This window comes from Strix aluco, chromosome 3 (assembly GCF_031877795.1).
Source record: "Strix aluco isolate bStrAlu1 chromosome 3, bStrAlu1.hap1, whole genome shotgun sequence".
NCBI lineage: Eukaryota > Metazoa > Chordata > Aves > Strigiformes > Strigidae > Strix > Strix aluco.
The window spans coordinates 63,160,996-63,179,726 of record NC_133933.1 but is presented as its reverse complement, the minus strand read 5'-3'; the positions used below and the strand labels follow the sequence as shown (position 1 = coordinate 63,179,726).

Genomic DNA, 18,731 nt, shown 5'->3' with positions numbered 1-18,731 from the left:
AAATGGGATGACAGAACATGAGCGAGAAAGAAGAAAGAAAAGCCTACACCCGATACAACCAAAGTATATCTGATCTTTTCCTGGCTATTCTTCAATTACTTTTTGTGGCTATGCTCCTCTTGTAACCCCTGCGTTACAGGCCTAAGGCAATATTAGAAAACATTATTTTTCTTGTAATGTATAAAATCAAAAAAGAAAGGCCAAGTACCCACACAGTCTTGGCATTTACTGAATCTACTCTTCACCACTTGCTGCAAATTTACACAGGTCATAAAACAATCTTCAATTTGAGAAGGATACATGGGATTTCGCACAGCATCACCTCAGAGGACTGAAAACCCACCTGCCTGCTCTCCAACATCAAGTATGATTTTCTCCTTGGTGAACGCAAGGTCTAAAGTATCATTTTCTGCAGAACTTAAGGTTCGTTTTAGAAATAATAGTTTCCTCTCTAGAACAACTTTCCAAACATAAAAGGGCCATAAATCTATTAAGAACACACTTCCCAAACCTGCAGGGGGATATCTTGGCCTCTGATTTTCTTCGGTTTTGCCAACCAGCAATAAAATGAAACCAACGAAAAAACACAAACCAGTCAATTTGCATCTGTCCTCCTAAATACTCTCCAGTACAGTGGAAGAATCAAAACACATGCTAATTTTCAGTGCTGCAAGCTTGGAAAGTTAAGAGGGACAGCAGAGGCAAGCAGTGGAGTTACTCAGAAGGGGCAGGAGGAGCTCAAGGCAGAGGTCCTTATCGAGCAGCCCTGACTGCTTCCTCCATGCACAGGAGTTCTTGGCACGGACTCTTACGTATTCGTTTTTACTGAGCACCACTTGCACAGCACAAAAACAGTTCAGAGAGAGACAATCCTGTAAAAAGAACAAGGCGGTTTTGCTAACCTGTCCTGTAACACATATATTTGCCAACGTGGACAGTAAAACACATGTATGTATATAGACTCAAGATAAGTAATATTACTTCTATAATTAAAACATCTTCCCTAAGTGGCTATATAAACTCTGTTTATTTTGATTGGACTCTTGTCTCAAAAGACAAGTTATATTACAGTTTGCCAAGAAATACGCAGAAATCTCTTCATCACTGTTCTGTGAAACAAACTAATAGCAAATGTAATTTGTCCCTTTGACATATATACCAAAGCCAAATTCATTCAATTTCCAGAAGGTGTATTTTAATATAAGATTCAAACATGCCTTCTAATATCGTCCAGCCACTAAATTGTTTATTACCTGTTTATGTGCCTTGTTCTTAACATAGAAATGCAAAAAGCATTACTAAGAAACAATGTTCAAAAGGAGGGAAAGGATGGAGCGGACACAGAAATAAAGACGACACTGATTTTCATCTTGTTCCTCTTCCCCACCCCCAAAAGACATTATAAAATTCAGAGATCAAATACAAGGATGCAAGCATTTAACACATTTGTTCTATTTTGGGCAAAGCAATGAATAAGAAGCACAAGTACTAGAGAAGGACCCAAAAATGGGGTCACACAAGGTAGCAGAAGAATAAAAGCCTACAAAAATTAAATGAGCTGTAGCTTTAAGATATTCCTTAAGTTCTTAAATCTTTTTTTCATCGGTCTTGAGAAACAACACCAAAAGCTTAAAGTATTTACATTCGGATCTTTATATGCGCCCAGTTAGTACAGTTATAAGGAGCAATGCAATATATAAACAAACATGAGTTTCAGAAAAAATTACCTACAGAGAATGTTAGTAGTTTTTAACATATTTAAGATTATTTATTTTTTTAAGACATCTTATAACTCATCTGCTCCCACAAAAGTCTTAATGTTTTAGGTGATAAAGCTTACAAAACTGAAGCAGATTGCTGAGCAAGCTTTGATTATACTACATGGGACCCATGTCATTTAAGACTGACTACATAAAAAAAGGTGTGGAAAACGCTTTTGATTTTTTTGCAGTACTTACTAATGCTGCTGTAAATCTGATTTTTACTTAAGTTATACTGAAACTAAATCTAATATAAATCCTAGTTTTCAGGGGAAAAAAAAAAAAAGCTGCTGGTAGCAATAGGAGTCTCATCTTGAGCTACTGAAACATCAGGTATTTCCCAAAAGGTCTATTGTTCCAAGAAGAAAGCTACCTTATTCTGTCCCAGGGTCACCAAAGTGAGGGTACTGATCCATCCCATTCTGAATTCTCTTCAATTGACTTAGAGGACTGATTCTGCCTATGCTGCTATCAATCAACTAAAGACAAGTCACTCAGCCCCAACAACGTGGCCCTCAAGTCAAATGGTAGCTCCACTGAAGTCACAGCAAATTTCCCACTGACTTCAGGCAGGTTTCACCTTCTTATCTTCAGCCCTATTTTCAAGTTGTGGGAAACACACTCCCTATTTTTAAAAAAGCAAACACTATTGCCTCCCTCACTTCCTCCGACTAAGTTCAAATTTACAGACAATTGATAGTATCTTCTGAGAAATTTATACCAAGACTTAAAAAAAAAAAGCTGAGCTGTCCCTCAGGGACATTACAGAAAGTATGGTTACAAAAATCTTACCAGGCATGCACATGATAGGTCTGGATGTCATTTCAGTAGTTTGGAGTGTCAATTATTCTTTGATGAATATTATTAAAAGAAAACTACTATGACTACAATATTAGGGTAACAGTTAATTATTCCTTACCTACACTTTAAAACCCTCCTAGTGCAGTCATTATATGGCAGCTGTTGAATAGAGTAATGCAGCAGCCTTTTCTTAAAGCAAGATGCTTATTTTACTTCAAATGTAAATAAACTCATGTCTCCTGCTGCCATGTAAAACGAGCTGTTCATAAGTAAATGATTTTGTATCTTCCTAGTGAAGCAGCAAACAGCCCTCTGTTCTCCACTTCTGATCACCAAAATCTATTTCCTGCCTAACTCCAGTGTAGAATGACAGCTAATATTGCTAGCAAACCAAGTTCTCAACAACAAAATAACTGCTGCTTCCTTAACAGCAACCTTTTTCAGAACACCAACACACAGGGTTCACATGCTTTCCTCTCTCATGCCCCCAGTTCCAAACAGAATAACAAATGTGATTATAGCTATTAAATATTCCAACTGAAATACAATCATTTAGCAGTAACAAAAATACATTTTATTTGGCATAGTACATTGATGACTCTTACACACTTTCTGTACAAATGCAGATTGCCATTTACTCCAGGATGGATGTAAAAATTAGCATTTACTGAACATCAGTACATAGTAATTGAACAGATAAAAATGTCGACCCCGTCTCATTTCCAAGCTTTCTCTCGCCAGCTGAAGGATCTGTTCTTTTTCCTTTTCAACCTACATTTTTTCCACACAGTTTCAAAGAAATGATAGAAGCTACTGAAATGTTTCTATTTACCATAATAATGCAATTCTGCTACTTTAGGGATTTTCTTTGGTAAACAATCTCAGATGACCAGCATTAAGATGAAGAGCTAAGCTACCATAAAGACCCCAAACTTATGTCAAATTTGATTCTGTGATTATCTGTAATCTGTGCTCACCTCCCTCTATAGAGTGAATTACACTCAATAGAAGGGATAATTCTAAAGGAGACAATACAACATAAAGCCTTATCCTGCCATGAACTAAAGTAGCAGCCTTTTTTTCAATTTAGTCAATGAGGCTTAGTATACCCAAAAGAAAGAACCACACTAAACATTTTCCTACAGTCTGCACAAGCACAGTATTTAGCATTTTCCTAAATCTGAAATTTAAAAACCCCATTTCTTTACATGACAAAGAACAGCAACTTTTCTTTGCAATTATTAACACTTGACCATCAAAAGATCCATTCTTAAAGATGACCTTACAAGGAAGACAAATAGCTGTGACTGCTTGTCCCTTTTTCTGATTCATAAAAGGAAGGATTCGAACCTTACACTCTCCAGGAAGTATATTATTATTATTATTATTTTATTGATGGTTTTTTTTCTGGAAGTTTATAGCAGTTCAATGGGATGGCAGATGTATCATTCAAAGATAATTTTACTGAGGAATTCTTTTAATTCAAAGTAATTACATGTTTTTAATAGAAGAGGAAGTTGGGAAAAGATTCCTCTTTAAGAATTTCAACCTTTCTGCTTTCCAGGAATTACTAAGGATGTCCATAATCTACTAGTGAGAGCTCCAAATAAGTGTCCAGGAAAAAAAGCAAAACAAAATAACCAAAACAAACAAAAAACCCAAAATACAACACACCCAAAAAAACCCCAAAAAAACAAAAGAAAAACAACCCCCCCAAAAAACCCCAAGGCAAATCACACAAAAAATCTGGAAAAACATACTTCTGAAGCACATCTGATCAAAGCTTCACACTCCCTTTTTATGTGTGTATATGAAATGCATCTATCAATCTTTAAGAAAAAGCAACACATCTCAATGTTTTGTCCTCTGCTGGTTGTTTCTGAGATTCAATCATATTGATTCATTCTCTGTTCTCACAAAATAAATAGGCTAAGAAATGAAAATGTTGCTTATTTTCTGTGTCTGCTCCCTTAACCAATACTAAAATCAACTGTGCTAAAAGCTGCTTAGGAGCACAAAAAACTGCAATCTATTCAATATTCTCTAGCTGGTAAGGGCAATTATACAGACAGAAGACGACAAACGTATCACTTGACTAGCATTCGCTGTATGCATCCACATGTTAAGTTAATGATTCAGAGCATAACAGGACAGTAAGCCTCACTTTCTTGGCATACTGCAATCTTCTAGAATTAAAACAATTTCAGAAAAAGTAATACACACACAACCAGCCACACAGTAGTAAACACATTTGTGTTTGCTAGCTTTAAAACTCTACCTGCCAAGCCAACAGCCAATTGATTTCCTTGGCGTAAATTCGACATTTCCAATCCGGGACATTACCCAATATGAGCACTGTAAACCCTTTCCTAAATGAGGTAATCGCATTGGTGCTGCTGCAGTTCTGGTTGACTTGCAGTTTCCATTACAATAAATCCTTGCTGCACATTCCCAGAGGTTTTACAACTTCTCTGCCCCTTTAAAAAAGTTACTCCAAGTTGAAACGTGCCACATAAGACTTAAAAAAAAAAAAAAAAAGAAAAAGCAAGCAGTATATTTTCCTTAATCCTCAAAATAATTTGTACATTAAAAAAGGAAAAAAAAAAAAAAAAGGAAAAATGTTTCTCTGCATATTTACAGTACCACTACTCTTAAACCTACAGGAACACTGACAACATTTATTTTTGAATCCTATAAATCAATAATATTAAAAATGTTAAAGGGACAAGTGATTAGCACCCTTTCACCTTAGAGTATTTCTACAGCAAAAAAGGGAGAAAGAATAGACCGAGTTCAAGCCTCATAACTGACTTACTACAAGCTGGCTCAAGGCACTAAGACAACTGCATGATCAGTACTGAAACACTCCATTTTAAACAGCTATTAGGAATGGCTATTGTACCTATCCACGCAACTATCTTTCATAAAGAATTTACTATGCATTATAGCAACACAATCCTATTTACACAATAAGTTGATGTTCCAGTCCATCAAGTACACAAGGAATTGTAATGCATCCTAAAAAAAAAAAATCAATTAGGCAATAATCATCTGATTAAACAGGCACATCATACCATTCAATTCTTTCAAATATATTCATAAATCCAAGCCTTCAGACTTTGCTGAAAACTTCCAAAACCTGTATGTGGGTATTACATTCCTATACACAGAAAATACACATTCCTATACATACAAAACCTATACTGGGCATTACATTCCAAACCCTGTAAGTGGGTATTACATACATACTGTGATCTCCCTGGAGTCCTGGGTAAGGAGTGCTAATAATCCTAAAATTACATTCATCCCATGCAGACCAAGAGAGAAAGTACATGAGATTATGAGATAGCAGTATTAAGATTTACATGCAAGACCAGCATTTTAAAACCTTGGGATGCAAACACTGGCCTTGTTGCAACTTGCATTTCAATCATGCTGAAGACTGACAACATAGGCACAGGCCAACTTGCTCCCAGCTTTCCTTTGCCTCCTTCCCCTCCCCTCCCACTGAAAGGACAGGAAAGAGACGAAAACCCAAAAGTTTCCTAACAACATCTAAAGAGATTTTTAAGTCATTCATTCACCATATATATTTATGCCTACTGACAAAAGAAACATAAACTGTCAAGTTGCAATCCTATAAATTAAGCGTATGACTCTTTTAGTAACACCTTCCTTTCTTATACTTCCCCTTTTATACAGGTGCAGAATAATTTGGTTTTTAACCTCCTAATCCATTAAGACGATTTTACCCAATCAGTCCAAATGCTTTATATGTTTGACTCACACTGAGTTAACTGGACATGCCCTTAAAATTTGACAAAATGCTGCAGCATTCTTCAAATCACTTAACATTTTGTCACAACAAGCTGTCACCCATATTCACATGATAAATCTGGATCTCTGTTGTCAAGCACTGGAGAAGAAAGAGAAAACGTCAGGTTACCATTAACTTTATCACGGTTTTACCTCTTTCCTACATGCCTACGTATATATCTCAACCCCTTTATCTTTAGTTATATTAGTGAGTAATGCAACAAGATTGTTTGCATTTCAGATTTTGCCCCTTATATAAGGCTTAGTGTTTTGTTCTAGGGCTCATCATTGATAACTCATGAGAGATGAGTTCCAAGCTCAAATGCTTAGGAGACCTGTTTTCTCTCTTCACAGCATCCTTTGCAGTCATGTCACAAAGCATATCCCATACTTTCTATACTCACTTCAACATTCTGTGATTCCCACAGAGAATGTTAAGAAATTGGGGGGTTTATTTTACTTTCCTGTTTGGTATCAAGCATGCCTAGACCAAACAGTTACTTGTAAGAGAATGTCTGCAGCATTACATAGACAGCACTTTTTCAACAGGTTAGCAGGCTATGCTTGACACCTATGCTGCAGATACGTAGAATGACTGCACGTAATAACGTTTCATCTTTTTCGTCCTCTTTAATCTTTCGCTGCTTATGCCAGAGGCCTCTCTTACCACAAGCAAGCTTTTCCACCTCTGGGCTGAAGGCTGGAACACACTATTCTGTTGCAACATGACATGGACCAGCTACCTACATATAGACAATTATCTTCATTGCTACCATTTCCATTAATTTTAGCTGGATCTTTAGGGTGTTGTTTTTCATCTTTATTTCTTCATTTGCAGCATCCTGCAGCAGAGCCTGCAAGTTAAAATCTGTCAAGTCCCATAGTTCTAACCTCAAGCCACAACACTTGCTGACAAAGAGCCAGACTTAACATTTCAAGGTCTTCTTCAAAATTCAAAAAATCTTCACAGTCTAACAAAAAGCCTGCTCGTTTCATCCAAGGAAACAGAACTGACACCCTCGGCTATCTTTGGGCAACAGCAGACTATAACTTAAAATATTTTAAGAACAACCTCTCCCATTGATGTTTCCCACTCTTCCTACAGTGTGGCACTTCCGCCCTCATAATCCATCTACCCAATGCTCTCTCTGCACAATACTTAAATCCAAGCAGTGTATGTGTTTAAGGCCCAGTATTTTTTAACCATTCAAGTTTTTGGAAGTGCCCTGCTATCTTGACAAATTCAATGTGACACTGTAAAGGACTCCAATTTCCAGAAAGTGCTGAGATTCATCTTCTGAAACTTCTGGCAATATTATTTATTTTATATCTATTATATCTAGAAGTAGATACATGCTACACAGCCAATTTTAACAAGCATAGCTAGGCTCTCATTATTTAATATTCATGTCACAGGAGTAAAAATCCAGCCAGGAATCAAACTGTGGCATCCTGTGCCAAAGACAACTTACCACTCAGCTGGTAAGTTGGCAATTCAATTTACAAACCTGCATTCCTGCATTTTAATCCTTTGTAGAAAGGTGGTAATATATGAGCAATATGAAAAGAACTGGATTCAGATCATTAGAGGTTCACAAACCAAACACACGAAGCTTTGGAGGCTGTCCAAAACAAAATCATGCCTAGGTGGTGATGTCCGTTCAATAAAAATTCAATGTCATAATTATCCTCTCACTTTTTCCCCAAAGAGCATTAGTGCTCCGAACTGTGCTGCTGCTCAGCCAATTATATTAATGCTGTGAGAAGACGGATAGGGCCGGCAGCCAATCGCTGTGCCAGGTCACTGCCTGCTGACGGGTAATTTACAATTATCAAGCAATTAGCAAATGAAGTGAAAATTCAACACTCATCTCCACATAACGAAGAATAACTCATTTTAAAATTAAAAATATGTTTTAATAACTTCATTTTGGCTCCAGCTACACAGAGAAAAATAAAGCCTCCTTTTTTCAATTTCTCCTCCTTTTACAACTGACAAAATGCTTTGCTGTCTGAATCTAGCAACCAAATATATTGTTTGACATTTCTAAACTAAACAATCTCTTCCTTACAAGTATCTATTTAACAACAGAAAAGAATAAAAAATAAGACTGTCAATAATGGTACTATTCACCCAACTACAATATTTGAAACTGTTATTTAATTAACCACCCGATTAACAGCCTGTCCTGGTGAATGGGTGATAACAAAAATTAGACAGGCACCTATCTGCCAGGGAGTCCAAAATTTTCTTTTCTTCTCTATATTTAACAATAAAGTACATAAAAAAAGCTAATCTGCCACTAGTCAGTTGTGTAAGTGTTCTTTCCCATTAATGATCAAGCTATTACTCTGTTGTGCTCAAAGTATAGAGCTCCCATTGTCTACACTCACATTCCTAATTAAAAAAAAAAATTAGTAAAACGTAACTTCTTGATAACCTTGGCTTATCCCCACCTCTAGAAAACTGCTGTATCCTCCTTAGTATATGGTATGAACATTGGAACTGACCTTTTTTAAAAGGGTAGGAAAAAGGCAGAAGAGGTCACTTTCAACAATGAAATCCAAGTAGATAAAAGGAGATTCCTACATTTCTATATCCTCTGATATAAAAAAAAACCATCCTGACTTAGGGGAAAAAATGGGAAAAGCTACAGGCTCCTACTAAAAGGAAGAGAGAAAAAAACCAAACAAACAAAAAACCCCAACACAACAACAAACAGCTGATATAAATACATAACACTTTTGTATGCACTGGACACTAGTCTTGCTGCACTGATGTCAGCTCTACGTTTTCAACTTACATTTAAGCAAATCTAAGCCAGAGATAAAGAGAATTTTAAAAAACCCCACAAACAAATATGAACCCACAAAAAACCCAAAAACGAAAAACATACAAGGCTAAATGATGTCAACTAGAAAAAAGAAAAATTATGGCGTTTGACATACTTCTCACTTCAAAAAGATACCAGCAACAGACTAAACTCTTTTCTGACTGTATGAGGTTTCAGAAAACATTCACGTTGTCAACATAATATGTTTACTTTTAAAACAGTCCTTCACCCTCCTTCTGCACGAGAAACACTTATTTCTGATTTTTTTTTTTGTTTCTTGTGCCCTCTGTATTACCACAGTGTCAGAAAGGAAGCAAAGGAGAGGAGGGAAACCAAAGCAACACAGAAAAATCCTCCACAAACCTGTTGCTGTGGATACTGCATTCCTCCCATGGCTGCCGGGGCTCGGCCCTGCATTCCCACGGGATAGCGCTGGGGGCCAGGAGGGCCGTAGGACTGCCCAGGGTAGGGGCTGCTCTGCTGCGCCTGAGAGTGAGGATTATTGCCCATGCCGTACAACTGAGGTCTCTTCATGACCATTGGATCCATTGGGCTGCCCTGTTGTTAAACACAAGCAAAGAAATACTTCAAGATATGGAAAGGAAAAGGTCGGAACAGTCATGCTTACTGCAGACAAACTACACGTGTGTTTTCTCAATACATCAAATACTGACTGGACATACAAACAGGCAAAGTACCATACCCTGGTTCTCATATTAATTAGGTGAGTTTTTGAACGCTGAGTTTGGGACTTCCATTTGCATTTAAAAAACAATAATAACTTCGCACTCAAACTTCAGTTTGTCTCTTACCTACAGAAAAACTGCCCAATAAATTTCAGATTAAGAAATAATTAAGTATACTGTTGTAAACTGATTAGCATCACTGACTTTAATGTTTAAACATAAATAAAACCATGTCTATCAAGACTGACACAAGTAGTGGACAAGCCATTTAACCTTGAGAAAACATCTGTTTTCTTACCTTGAAAAAAAGGGAAAGTGGAAAGAAAATAAATTTTCCAAGAAGTGCAATGCATACAGAACGCTATATTTCATCGCTTTCATATTGCTATCGTTTGCATTAGTAAGTTTCCAGATCAAAAGGCAAGTCATAACCCACATTTTACATGGAAGTTTATTTGCCTCCTTAATAGACCTCAGAAAATCCAAAGTGCAGTCACTGATGGAGGGGGAGGGGAAGCAAGGGAGAGAAGTTTTATTTTTAGACTTTTTGGCAGCACTTACCAAGCACTGTAACAGTTTCAGGACAGGTGTCAACCATTGTGTGGTATTACTCTCATGTTTTATTACTAAGGACTAACTGAACCAGAAAAAATATCATACTTTGTCAAGCACAGCACTGTATTGTTAATATGACATCCATTTTTTAATTCCTGAGTGCTGGTTATATTCATGGAAGAAAGGGGGGGGGGGGGGGGAGCTTTTAAAAAGCCTATCACAATCTCATCTTCATGAAAGAGACATATCCTCCCCCCCTTCCTCCTCCCAAGGAAAATGACCTATTAATTCATCCAGCCAGCCCACCCCCTACCAGGAACAGGATTCCTTCCCGTAGCACATTTCGTACATGTTTTCCTACAGTGTACTGTTGACCAGGTTCATTTTAAAGCCTCCTACGTAACACAGCTTCTACAAGTCATTTCTGGCTATTACATTCTGATGCAATAGTTATTATGACAATAAATTACATTTCCCCCCTCCCATCCCTGTTTCTTCTCATTATTGCTGTTTGTACTACTAACACACTATGGCTTTTTTCCCCTATACACACAAAGTATGTGCTCTCCAAAGTAGTCACTGCTTAATGAACTATTACATTGTTCTTACTCTTTCTTTCCTGCAAGTAACCTTCTCACTTTTTTCCACAGGCTCTTCGCACCCTTTTACCAATACTGTTTGCCAGGAATATCACCCAAGCAAATAAAGTATTCCAAATGTGGGCACACTACACCTGAGGAGGTGGAAATGACAACCACCTCCTCCTCCTCACACAACGCCTCCATTTCACTTCAGAAGAGGACAGCCCTTTTTTGCCACCATAGCAAACTGCACATTCACTTCTAATTTTGGGTGAGTATTACTCAGCAATTTTCCCTTTATTATTTGGCTTCTTTGTGGTCAGATTAGAAGTTTCTATTTTTCACCACTAAACATCCCTGGGCAATGTACTACTTATATTTCATACTTTCCAAAATCAATGGTTCCCCAACCACTTGAGGCCACCTGACCCATAACAACACTCTCATTTTTATTTATTTTTTTAGGCCATCATGCACTCTCACCACACTTTTAACTAAAAGCAACACAAACCCAAAGGTTCAGCAGATGAACTAGAGATTCCTTCTTACAGGGTCCCAGAGGGCAACTTAAATTTCCTTTTATAGACCAAGATATTTTATCTGTTTATTTCTGTACTTTAATGTTCATTCTGTGCATCACCTGTCATATTCATCTCAAATATAAATCCTTGTTCAAAGCAAGTCTTGAATTTCCTTCACGAGATTCTCATGAAGCCCAGCAGCACTGTTCACTGCCACCATCTTCTGTTTCAGGGTATTACTTCCAGGTCTCAACTCAAATAACAACATTTACTCAACTGCAATTTTAATTCATTTTGGGTGTAATATTTTAAGTTCTGCATCCAACACTTAAATATAATTATAAAACAATGCAGATAGGTACACAGCTAAAACAGTCTGACACTTTCCATTATTAAGACTACTTTCAGGTGCATATAAACTTTGCCAAACTTCAAGCATTTAGGCTGAAATTTTCCAGGCCTTATGTATGCCTGAGGCTGAAATTCTCTGGAAAATTCAGCAGAAGCAGTTCAGCTATGTCTTAGAATGAGGTCACAGAAAAATACATCGTTTATGTTCTTACATAAAACACTTTAAAATTCTCTGCCCTAAAGCATGGTATTCAAGAGGTATTTTTATTTGCCAGGGTGACACTGGACATTCAGGAAAGGTGAGGTGTGCGAGAAAGCGCACCTGAATGTCACCAGACCATGAGGAGCACAGGAGTGAGAAATGGGAGCACGTAAGCAGCACAGCAAGACTTCATCAGAGGAGTTACAAGGTGCACGGTGAGGCAGCCTCACGGGACAAAGGAAGAGGGACAATAGGTTAAAAAAAGCAGTGGAGACAGAAAGGAGTCAGGAAGAGTTGAAGGGAAGAGGAGGAAACAAGGTCAGGAGGTGACATGGATACAGGCTGAAGAGTCTCTGTCCTCTGGACCAGTGACCTCCAAGTGGTGGAGGTTTCTTGTGTGTGTGTTAGGAGACTGAGCCTCATGGCCACTTCATCATTCCTTCCCTTCTTCTAACCAGCCTGCTGTCTCTTTCCTCCTCCTTATCCTCTCCAGGTGAGCGGCTCCTCTTACCCCCAGGTGACATCCTCCCACTTCAGAAAGGTGGAGGGATAAGGAGCCTGAGATACCGCTCTAACTCCAGTCAACAGGGGCTGTAGGTGACCCACACAACGCTGTAACTGAGGGGGCTGTGGTCACTGGGTATGGGTAACAAGGGACCTGGGCATACTCAGAACTTACTGTGGATGCTTCAAGTCAGGCATCATGATCAAGGACTGGAGATACTGAATATGAGAGGGCAGTAAAGATCCCTGGGCAAACTACTGGGTCAATCCAGAGAGACCCACCCTAGCTGTCAGAGCTGCCTGTTCCCTCCTCCCTCCAAGGTCCTCGGGAAAGAGCAAACAATAGAGTCCTCTGATCATCTTTAGGGTTGGAGAAGACAGATCCAGTGAGGAAGTATGTCTCATCCCACGCACTGGCCGGTCTCTGCAGAGGCTGGCAACTCACCACTGCTATTCTTGACTCTCTTCAGATTAGATCCCAACCATCTGTGGAAGTGCAGCTAAAGGTGAAGACATCTACCACTGACTCAGTGGCTGTCAACATATTTCTGCAAGGCAAAACAAAACTAAACAGCTAGCTCTTCCCCAGGTTTAAGAAACATTACCACTGCAGAAGTTAAGAGCTGTTGGAATTAAGCTTATACTTGCAACATGATACGTGTCTCCTTTACAGATATAACTGTATCAGTCTTTAAATACAAGGTCACACACTTTTGTCCTCACAGGCAGTGGATGGGCCTGCTCTAGGGATCAGTCGAGAGCAGCGCAGTGAAGGGGCTGTTGTGTGCTACAGGACCATATGCTTTACTTACTGTATGAGTAGTGAACAAAGAAGAAGGTGGTCTTACCATTAAGGTAGCTGTGTGCTGCTCAGGCAGAGCTGGATTTTCTCCCTGCATCTGTCACAGTTTTTCAGTAAAACAAAAAATGTTCAAAATCTAACGATTTAACACATCCCTCATTTCCTGACTTGAAATCATGGGATTTAAAGAGGAAACTGCCTATCTACAACTGCAACTCTCTTGAATTTGATGAGAGACAGGCTTTGAAGGTATTTTCAGAAGCTGTAGTTTCAGAAAATTTAACCTACAGGCATCATAAACAGGCCACTCAAACTTTTTACAGTGATGCCTCAGTTCCCCGTCTGTAAAAATGGGAAAAAAAAAAAAAAAAATCACCTCTTCACCAGAGAGTTGATTTTAGAATTTAATATGACTGTGATCAATACCATCGAAAACTCTCCAAAAGAATGAATTTTGTCTTCAGAACAGCATATGGTGAGAAAGACCTGGAGCAATACACTTAAAAGAAAGAAGAAACAGCTGTTCATTGAGTACTGTGTGTCCCATACAGGGGAGGTAAAAATTTAATTATAACTTTTTCTAACTTTTAACGCATGTGCAGTTTTCAGCTTTAGCATTCTTTTAAACTCCAAGTTTCATTTTTATAGCATGAGTTTCTTTCATCCATGACATTTTGAAAAGTTATTTAGAAAGAGTTGTTAGTTGAGAAATGTATTAAATCTTATCTGAAGGTTCCTTTAACATTTGAGTTCAAATATTTTCTTTAACATCGGTTCCAACAGTTTTCAAAGACAAGTTTTGGGTGACAGGATGATTATGACAAGTATCAACCTCTTCGTTTTATAGGTATCAACAACCAACCCCTCCACACCTGCTCTCTAACGTTTACCAAAGTGACAGCATTGCTGTAACTGCATCACATTCTTCTAAAACCCAGTGGGCATGTATGACCATGAATGGATGATGTGTATATTTTCACATCTTCCTTGCCCGACTTAACTCTGTTACATTTTGTACTGCAAAGTTTTAATTATTTTTAAATTTTATTTTAGTGTCATTGCAGTCATCAATATCTGTTTCCCTTCCTTTACAGAAGGGTCCAATTTTTCTCTAGCACTATTTTACTCCCAATATACACATTACCTTTTTACCAATTTAGCTAGTGTTTGCTCATGCTATTTTTTACTGCCATATTCTGTCAGGCAAGCCTGAATGGATTCTGCCTTTTGCTTCTGATTCCGCACCTCCTCTTCAACTTGCTGCATTTCATTTAAACTTTGCATAGATCTGCAGTTCTCAAAATACCTCAAGTCTTGTTCTTTGCTTCAGTCCACAGTAATATTATAATTTATAACCCTTTTATTATAGTGCCTATCTTGTGTCAGTATCAGATTCATTTGCACATGTACTATCAGGCTTTGTAAGAACAGAGCATTTCATAAGAGTCCTTGCCTATTATGTTCCTTGTGAGCACATTAAAACACCCAGCAGACGGTTTGCTTATGATTTCAATAGGGCCAAGGTTTCATTCCCAGTCTTTAGATTGACAGGCCAACCATTAAGGTAGGACACAGAAAAGCCTACACTGCCTACAAATAGTAGCTGACAATCTTTTTCTGTTACCTGCTCCTTTTTTCAATGTTTTGTGTAAAAGAATAAACAAATTCATCATTCCTGCTATAAGCAGAATCAGAAAAATTAATATTCTACACCCATTTGTAAACTTGGTATCATCACCACTTCTGCTCTTCTCCTAGCCAAAACAATCAGATAAATCACTGCACCCTGAAGTACCTGGATATTCAATTTTACCTTTTCTAAAGGTAAACCATTTAACCAGTGGTTTCCCAGATATCTCATCTCCACTGAGATCTGAGGCTGGGTGCACACTGGAATAACTTGGGCAGCAGTCTGACCAAGATATATCAGCTCTTCCTTTTGGGACATTACTGATATTACATATGCATTATATATATACTATTAAGCTCTCCATAAGCGTTTCACTTCTAACACCAAAATCTTTACTTAAAAGACATTTATGAATGTGAACAACACCGGTCACAGTTCCAAAATATAACTTATCCATTTAAAGATGCCAAAAAGAACCCCAACACTGAAGTCTTGAGGCAGGGATGAGTGGGAGACACTTTACAAAGGTCACAGTGGGATTCAAATGTGGTGGCAGAGCTCTTATACAAGGCAGACAGAGCAATTCACTACAAGACAAGAGTATTCACATGAGCTATAACTACTCTCCAAGTGCAAGTGTGCTGTTTTGTTTGTTTAAACAAAAAAACTGAAAGAAGCATTGGTTTGGCTGACAACAGCAAACACTGCAATTTAAAGGGACTATAAGCCACAGCGCATCCCAACAACTAATGCTACATCATTTGCGCCTATAACAAAACAACATGAACTCAACACTCTCAAGTAGGCTTGCCCTCAAACTCCTAGAGCTACTGAATACAATAACTCTTTGTTTATTCATTGATCTGCAGCCAAAGCTTCTGTCTCCATATTAAAAAAAAAAGCCTCTTTATTAATACCAAAGCCTTGAAACCTCATAATAAAGACAGCTGACAATCAGTTACCAACATTCCAAGAAAGATGGGCATGGAGCTCTCAGCTCTAGGTCAGGCACCAAGTTACAAATTTATCGCTAGAGATAATCACAAGTATTCACTATAATACAATGACACAGCTGGCATGAGGACGCAACTGGGGAAAAGATAATCCATTACTAGATAATGCCATCATTTGTACGAACATGTACAAGGACTTCTCAGCCAGCGTTTTTACACGACAAAAGCATGAGTATCAAAACACAACTCTCATTACGTGTGTTTTAAATATCCATTTAAGAAAGACGCAAACAACTATTTAAAAAAGTATTAATCTACATCATTAAACTCTGACTTACATTAATATTAAAATCTGAGAGGTGACTGACAAACATACTTCCTATTTTTCTTAAATAGGAAGTCTACTGCCTGTACTTTACTAAAATTTAAAAAGTTAGTTGCACAAACACAACAATAAGCAAAAACAAAGCCAAGTTCAACATAAGCCTAGGATGAAGGAAAATCCAGTGAATGAAGCAGCATATACTAGCAGAGATTTAACAAAAATAGTAATTTTCCTTGTCTTAAAGGCTCTGCATACTGTCTGATTTCAGCTGCAGGGAGACAGCAGAAAGATTTCCCACTCAAAACAGAAAGTAAGTAATTAAAAAGGGGAAAAAGTTATACTCCACCAGAAATCAACCACTCCTCACTAGAACACTCACAAATAATTACACAAGCAAGTGCCTCTGTGGGGTGGGGGAGAAGGATGTATGTATGCCTGTTTTCCAGTTTTCTTCTGGGTCCTCTGAAAACCAGAAGGTCAGTGAGTCAGCCATTCTCTAGTTATTATTTTGTAGATAGATAAACCTAAATGACTACTGAAAGAACAAATCACACCAAACATAGCAAAGAAACCCCTTTTTAATGAAGTATACACAACTAACCTCTTCCATTGCCACTACAAGTGCACACAAAGGTTAAGACAACATCAAAAAGCAATATACCCATTTATCACACTTGATGGCCAAAACAATCCCATGTTTCTGACAAGTTCATATAGCTATACAGCTCAGAACTGCTGCCCTTCAAGCTGCCTTTGTCACTGCCAACTGCTGGCATACAGGTAAACCCTGAGTGCTCTGAAGTCAACTGAAGGCGTGTCATCTGTCCTCATCACTCTTGAACACTCAGCTGCCTTCTCTAACCCACTTTCCTAATTTCAAACTTCTTCCAGGAGTACTCAGGAATTACCTTCCTGTCTTTATATTTGTCTTCTCCAACTTGGATGTTCCATACACCTTTCTTTAGGCATGCAGAAGCTCTACGCTCCTAGCAGAAGTGCTTCCCAGCAAGTTAGCAGTATGCTAACAGTAAGCAGTAATTTCTAGTGTAGCAGAATTTAGGGGTTCTTACACATGTCTTCTAGCAAACCTATCTGCGACCATACATATCACTGATTCCAGCTGCTTTTCCTACTTGATGCCAGATTGTGACCGCGTTTTAGTTACTTCCATCCACAGTCCAGCATCTGAACTTAAAATCGTCCATGTAGGGTGGTTTTACACTAATACAACAGATTTAGCACTGGAGCATGTGCAACATGGGCACAGTTCTCAATCTGCCATTTCTGCTACCGAAATAGTAACCCACAAGCAGGAGAGCAAGGCAGGTAGCAAGGGAAAATAGTATCTTAAAGTTCTCAGGCTAGATTCACCAGATGATGTCTCACAGCCCTAAGGCCTCCTCAGTAGCCAACAGTATGGCTCAACAAGGAAGAGAAAATCCATTCATAAACCCAGAAAACTGTAAGTTAAAAAAAGAAAGGCCCCACCCAGAATACAGTTACTTCTATTTTGTCTGGCAATGAGGTTCTCAGCTTCTTAGACAAGTAAACTCCTTCACTCACTGTGTATGGCTGCCATCTGGAACTTGAAAAAAATTCCCTTACCTACTTTGTACAGCTCTTACACAAACACAGGGTTAGATGGACAGAAAAGGATGTACTAAAAATAGTGTCTGCCAGGCAAGGAGCAGAGAGCAGCCTCGAATGGAACGAGGGGAGCTCAACAGGAAGGCTTCCTGCAGAGAAATATTGGAGTAGGTGAGGAAAATGCAGAAGTTCTGAAAACTAGTAAGTGACAGAAGTAGGGGGGAAAATAAATGAATGAAATCCGATATCCACTTCAAATTTTAAAGAAAAATCTTCCTAAACCTAATAAATATTCAAGCAGATCTGAATACATGTTCTCAGTTACTTGGCTTTATTAGCAAAAATAAAATTAAAAGTTAGATGTATTTAATTGCTGGAGAGAGCACTAGCTGAGAATGTGACATTATGGACACTGGGGAGAACAGTGTACCCACAAAAAGGTATAATCAATCTCATCTAGGTCACAAGCCAAAAGTACATACAGTTAGCTGCAGATTTTTTCCACTCCAAGCGTTATATATAGTTCTATATTAACACACACACAAAAAGGTATGCTGGTCATATATTCTCAGCATTTATGGCAAATTATTAATCAAGTCCCACCTGAAACAATTTGTTAAATTGATTTTAATCACTGGGCCTCTCATGTGAAGCTTTGTATAATCAGCATTTCATTTACAAAATTAATTGCCTGATTGATTCTCAAGAGGCAGTAGCTGTCATTACACTGCTGTCATAACTTTTGAGTAGGGGTGTCACAACACTGAATTCTGACAGTATGAAGAGCACTGCTATTTAAAAATTGAGGGCGGGGAAGAAGGGG

At 38.2% G+C, this 18,731-nt stretch overlaps 1 protein-coding gene across 7 annotated transcripts in view; it reads right to left on the bottom strand.

Annotated features, from left to right (window-relative positions):
• Positions 1–18,731, bottom strand: part of ARID1B (AT-rich interaction domain 1B) — a 334,093-nt gene that overhangs the window by 290,756 nt on the left and 24,606 nt on the right. For all 7 annotated transcript variants that reach the window (XM_074818828.1, XM_074818830.1, XM_074818831.1 and 4 more), the window contains exon 2: positions 9,575–9,769. In XM_074818828.1, coding sequence (XP_074674929.1) covers positions 9,575–9,769 — 195 coding nt within the window. The remainder of the gene's footprint in view (positions 1–9,574; positions 9,770–18,731) is intronic.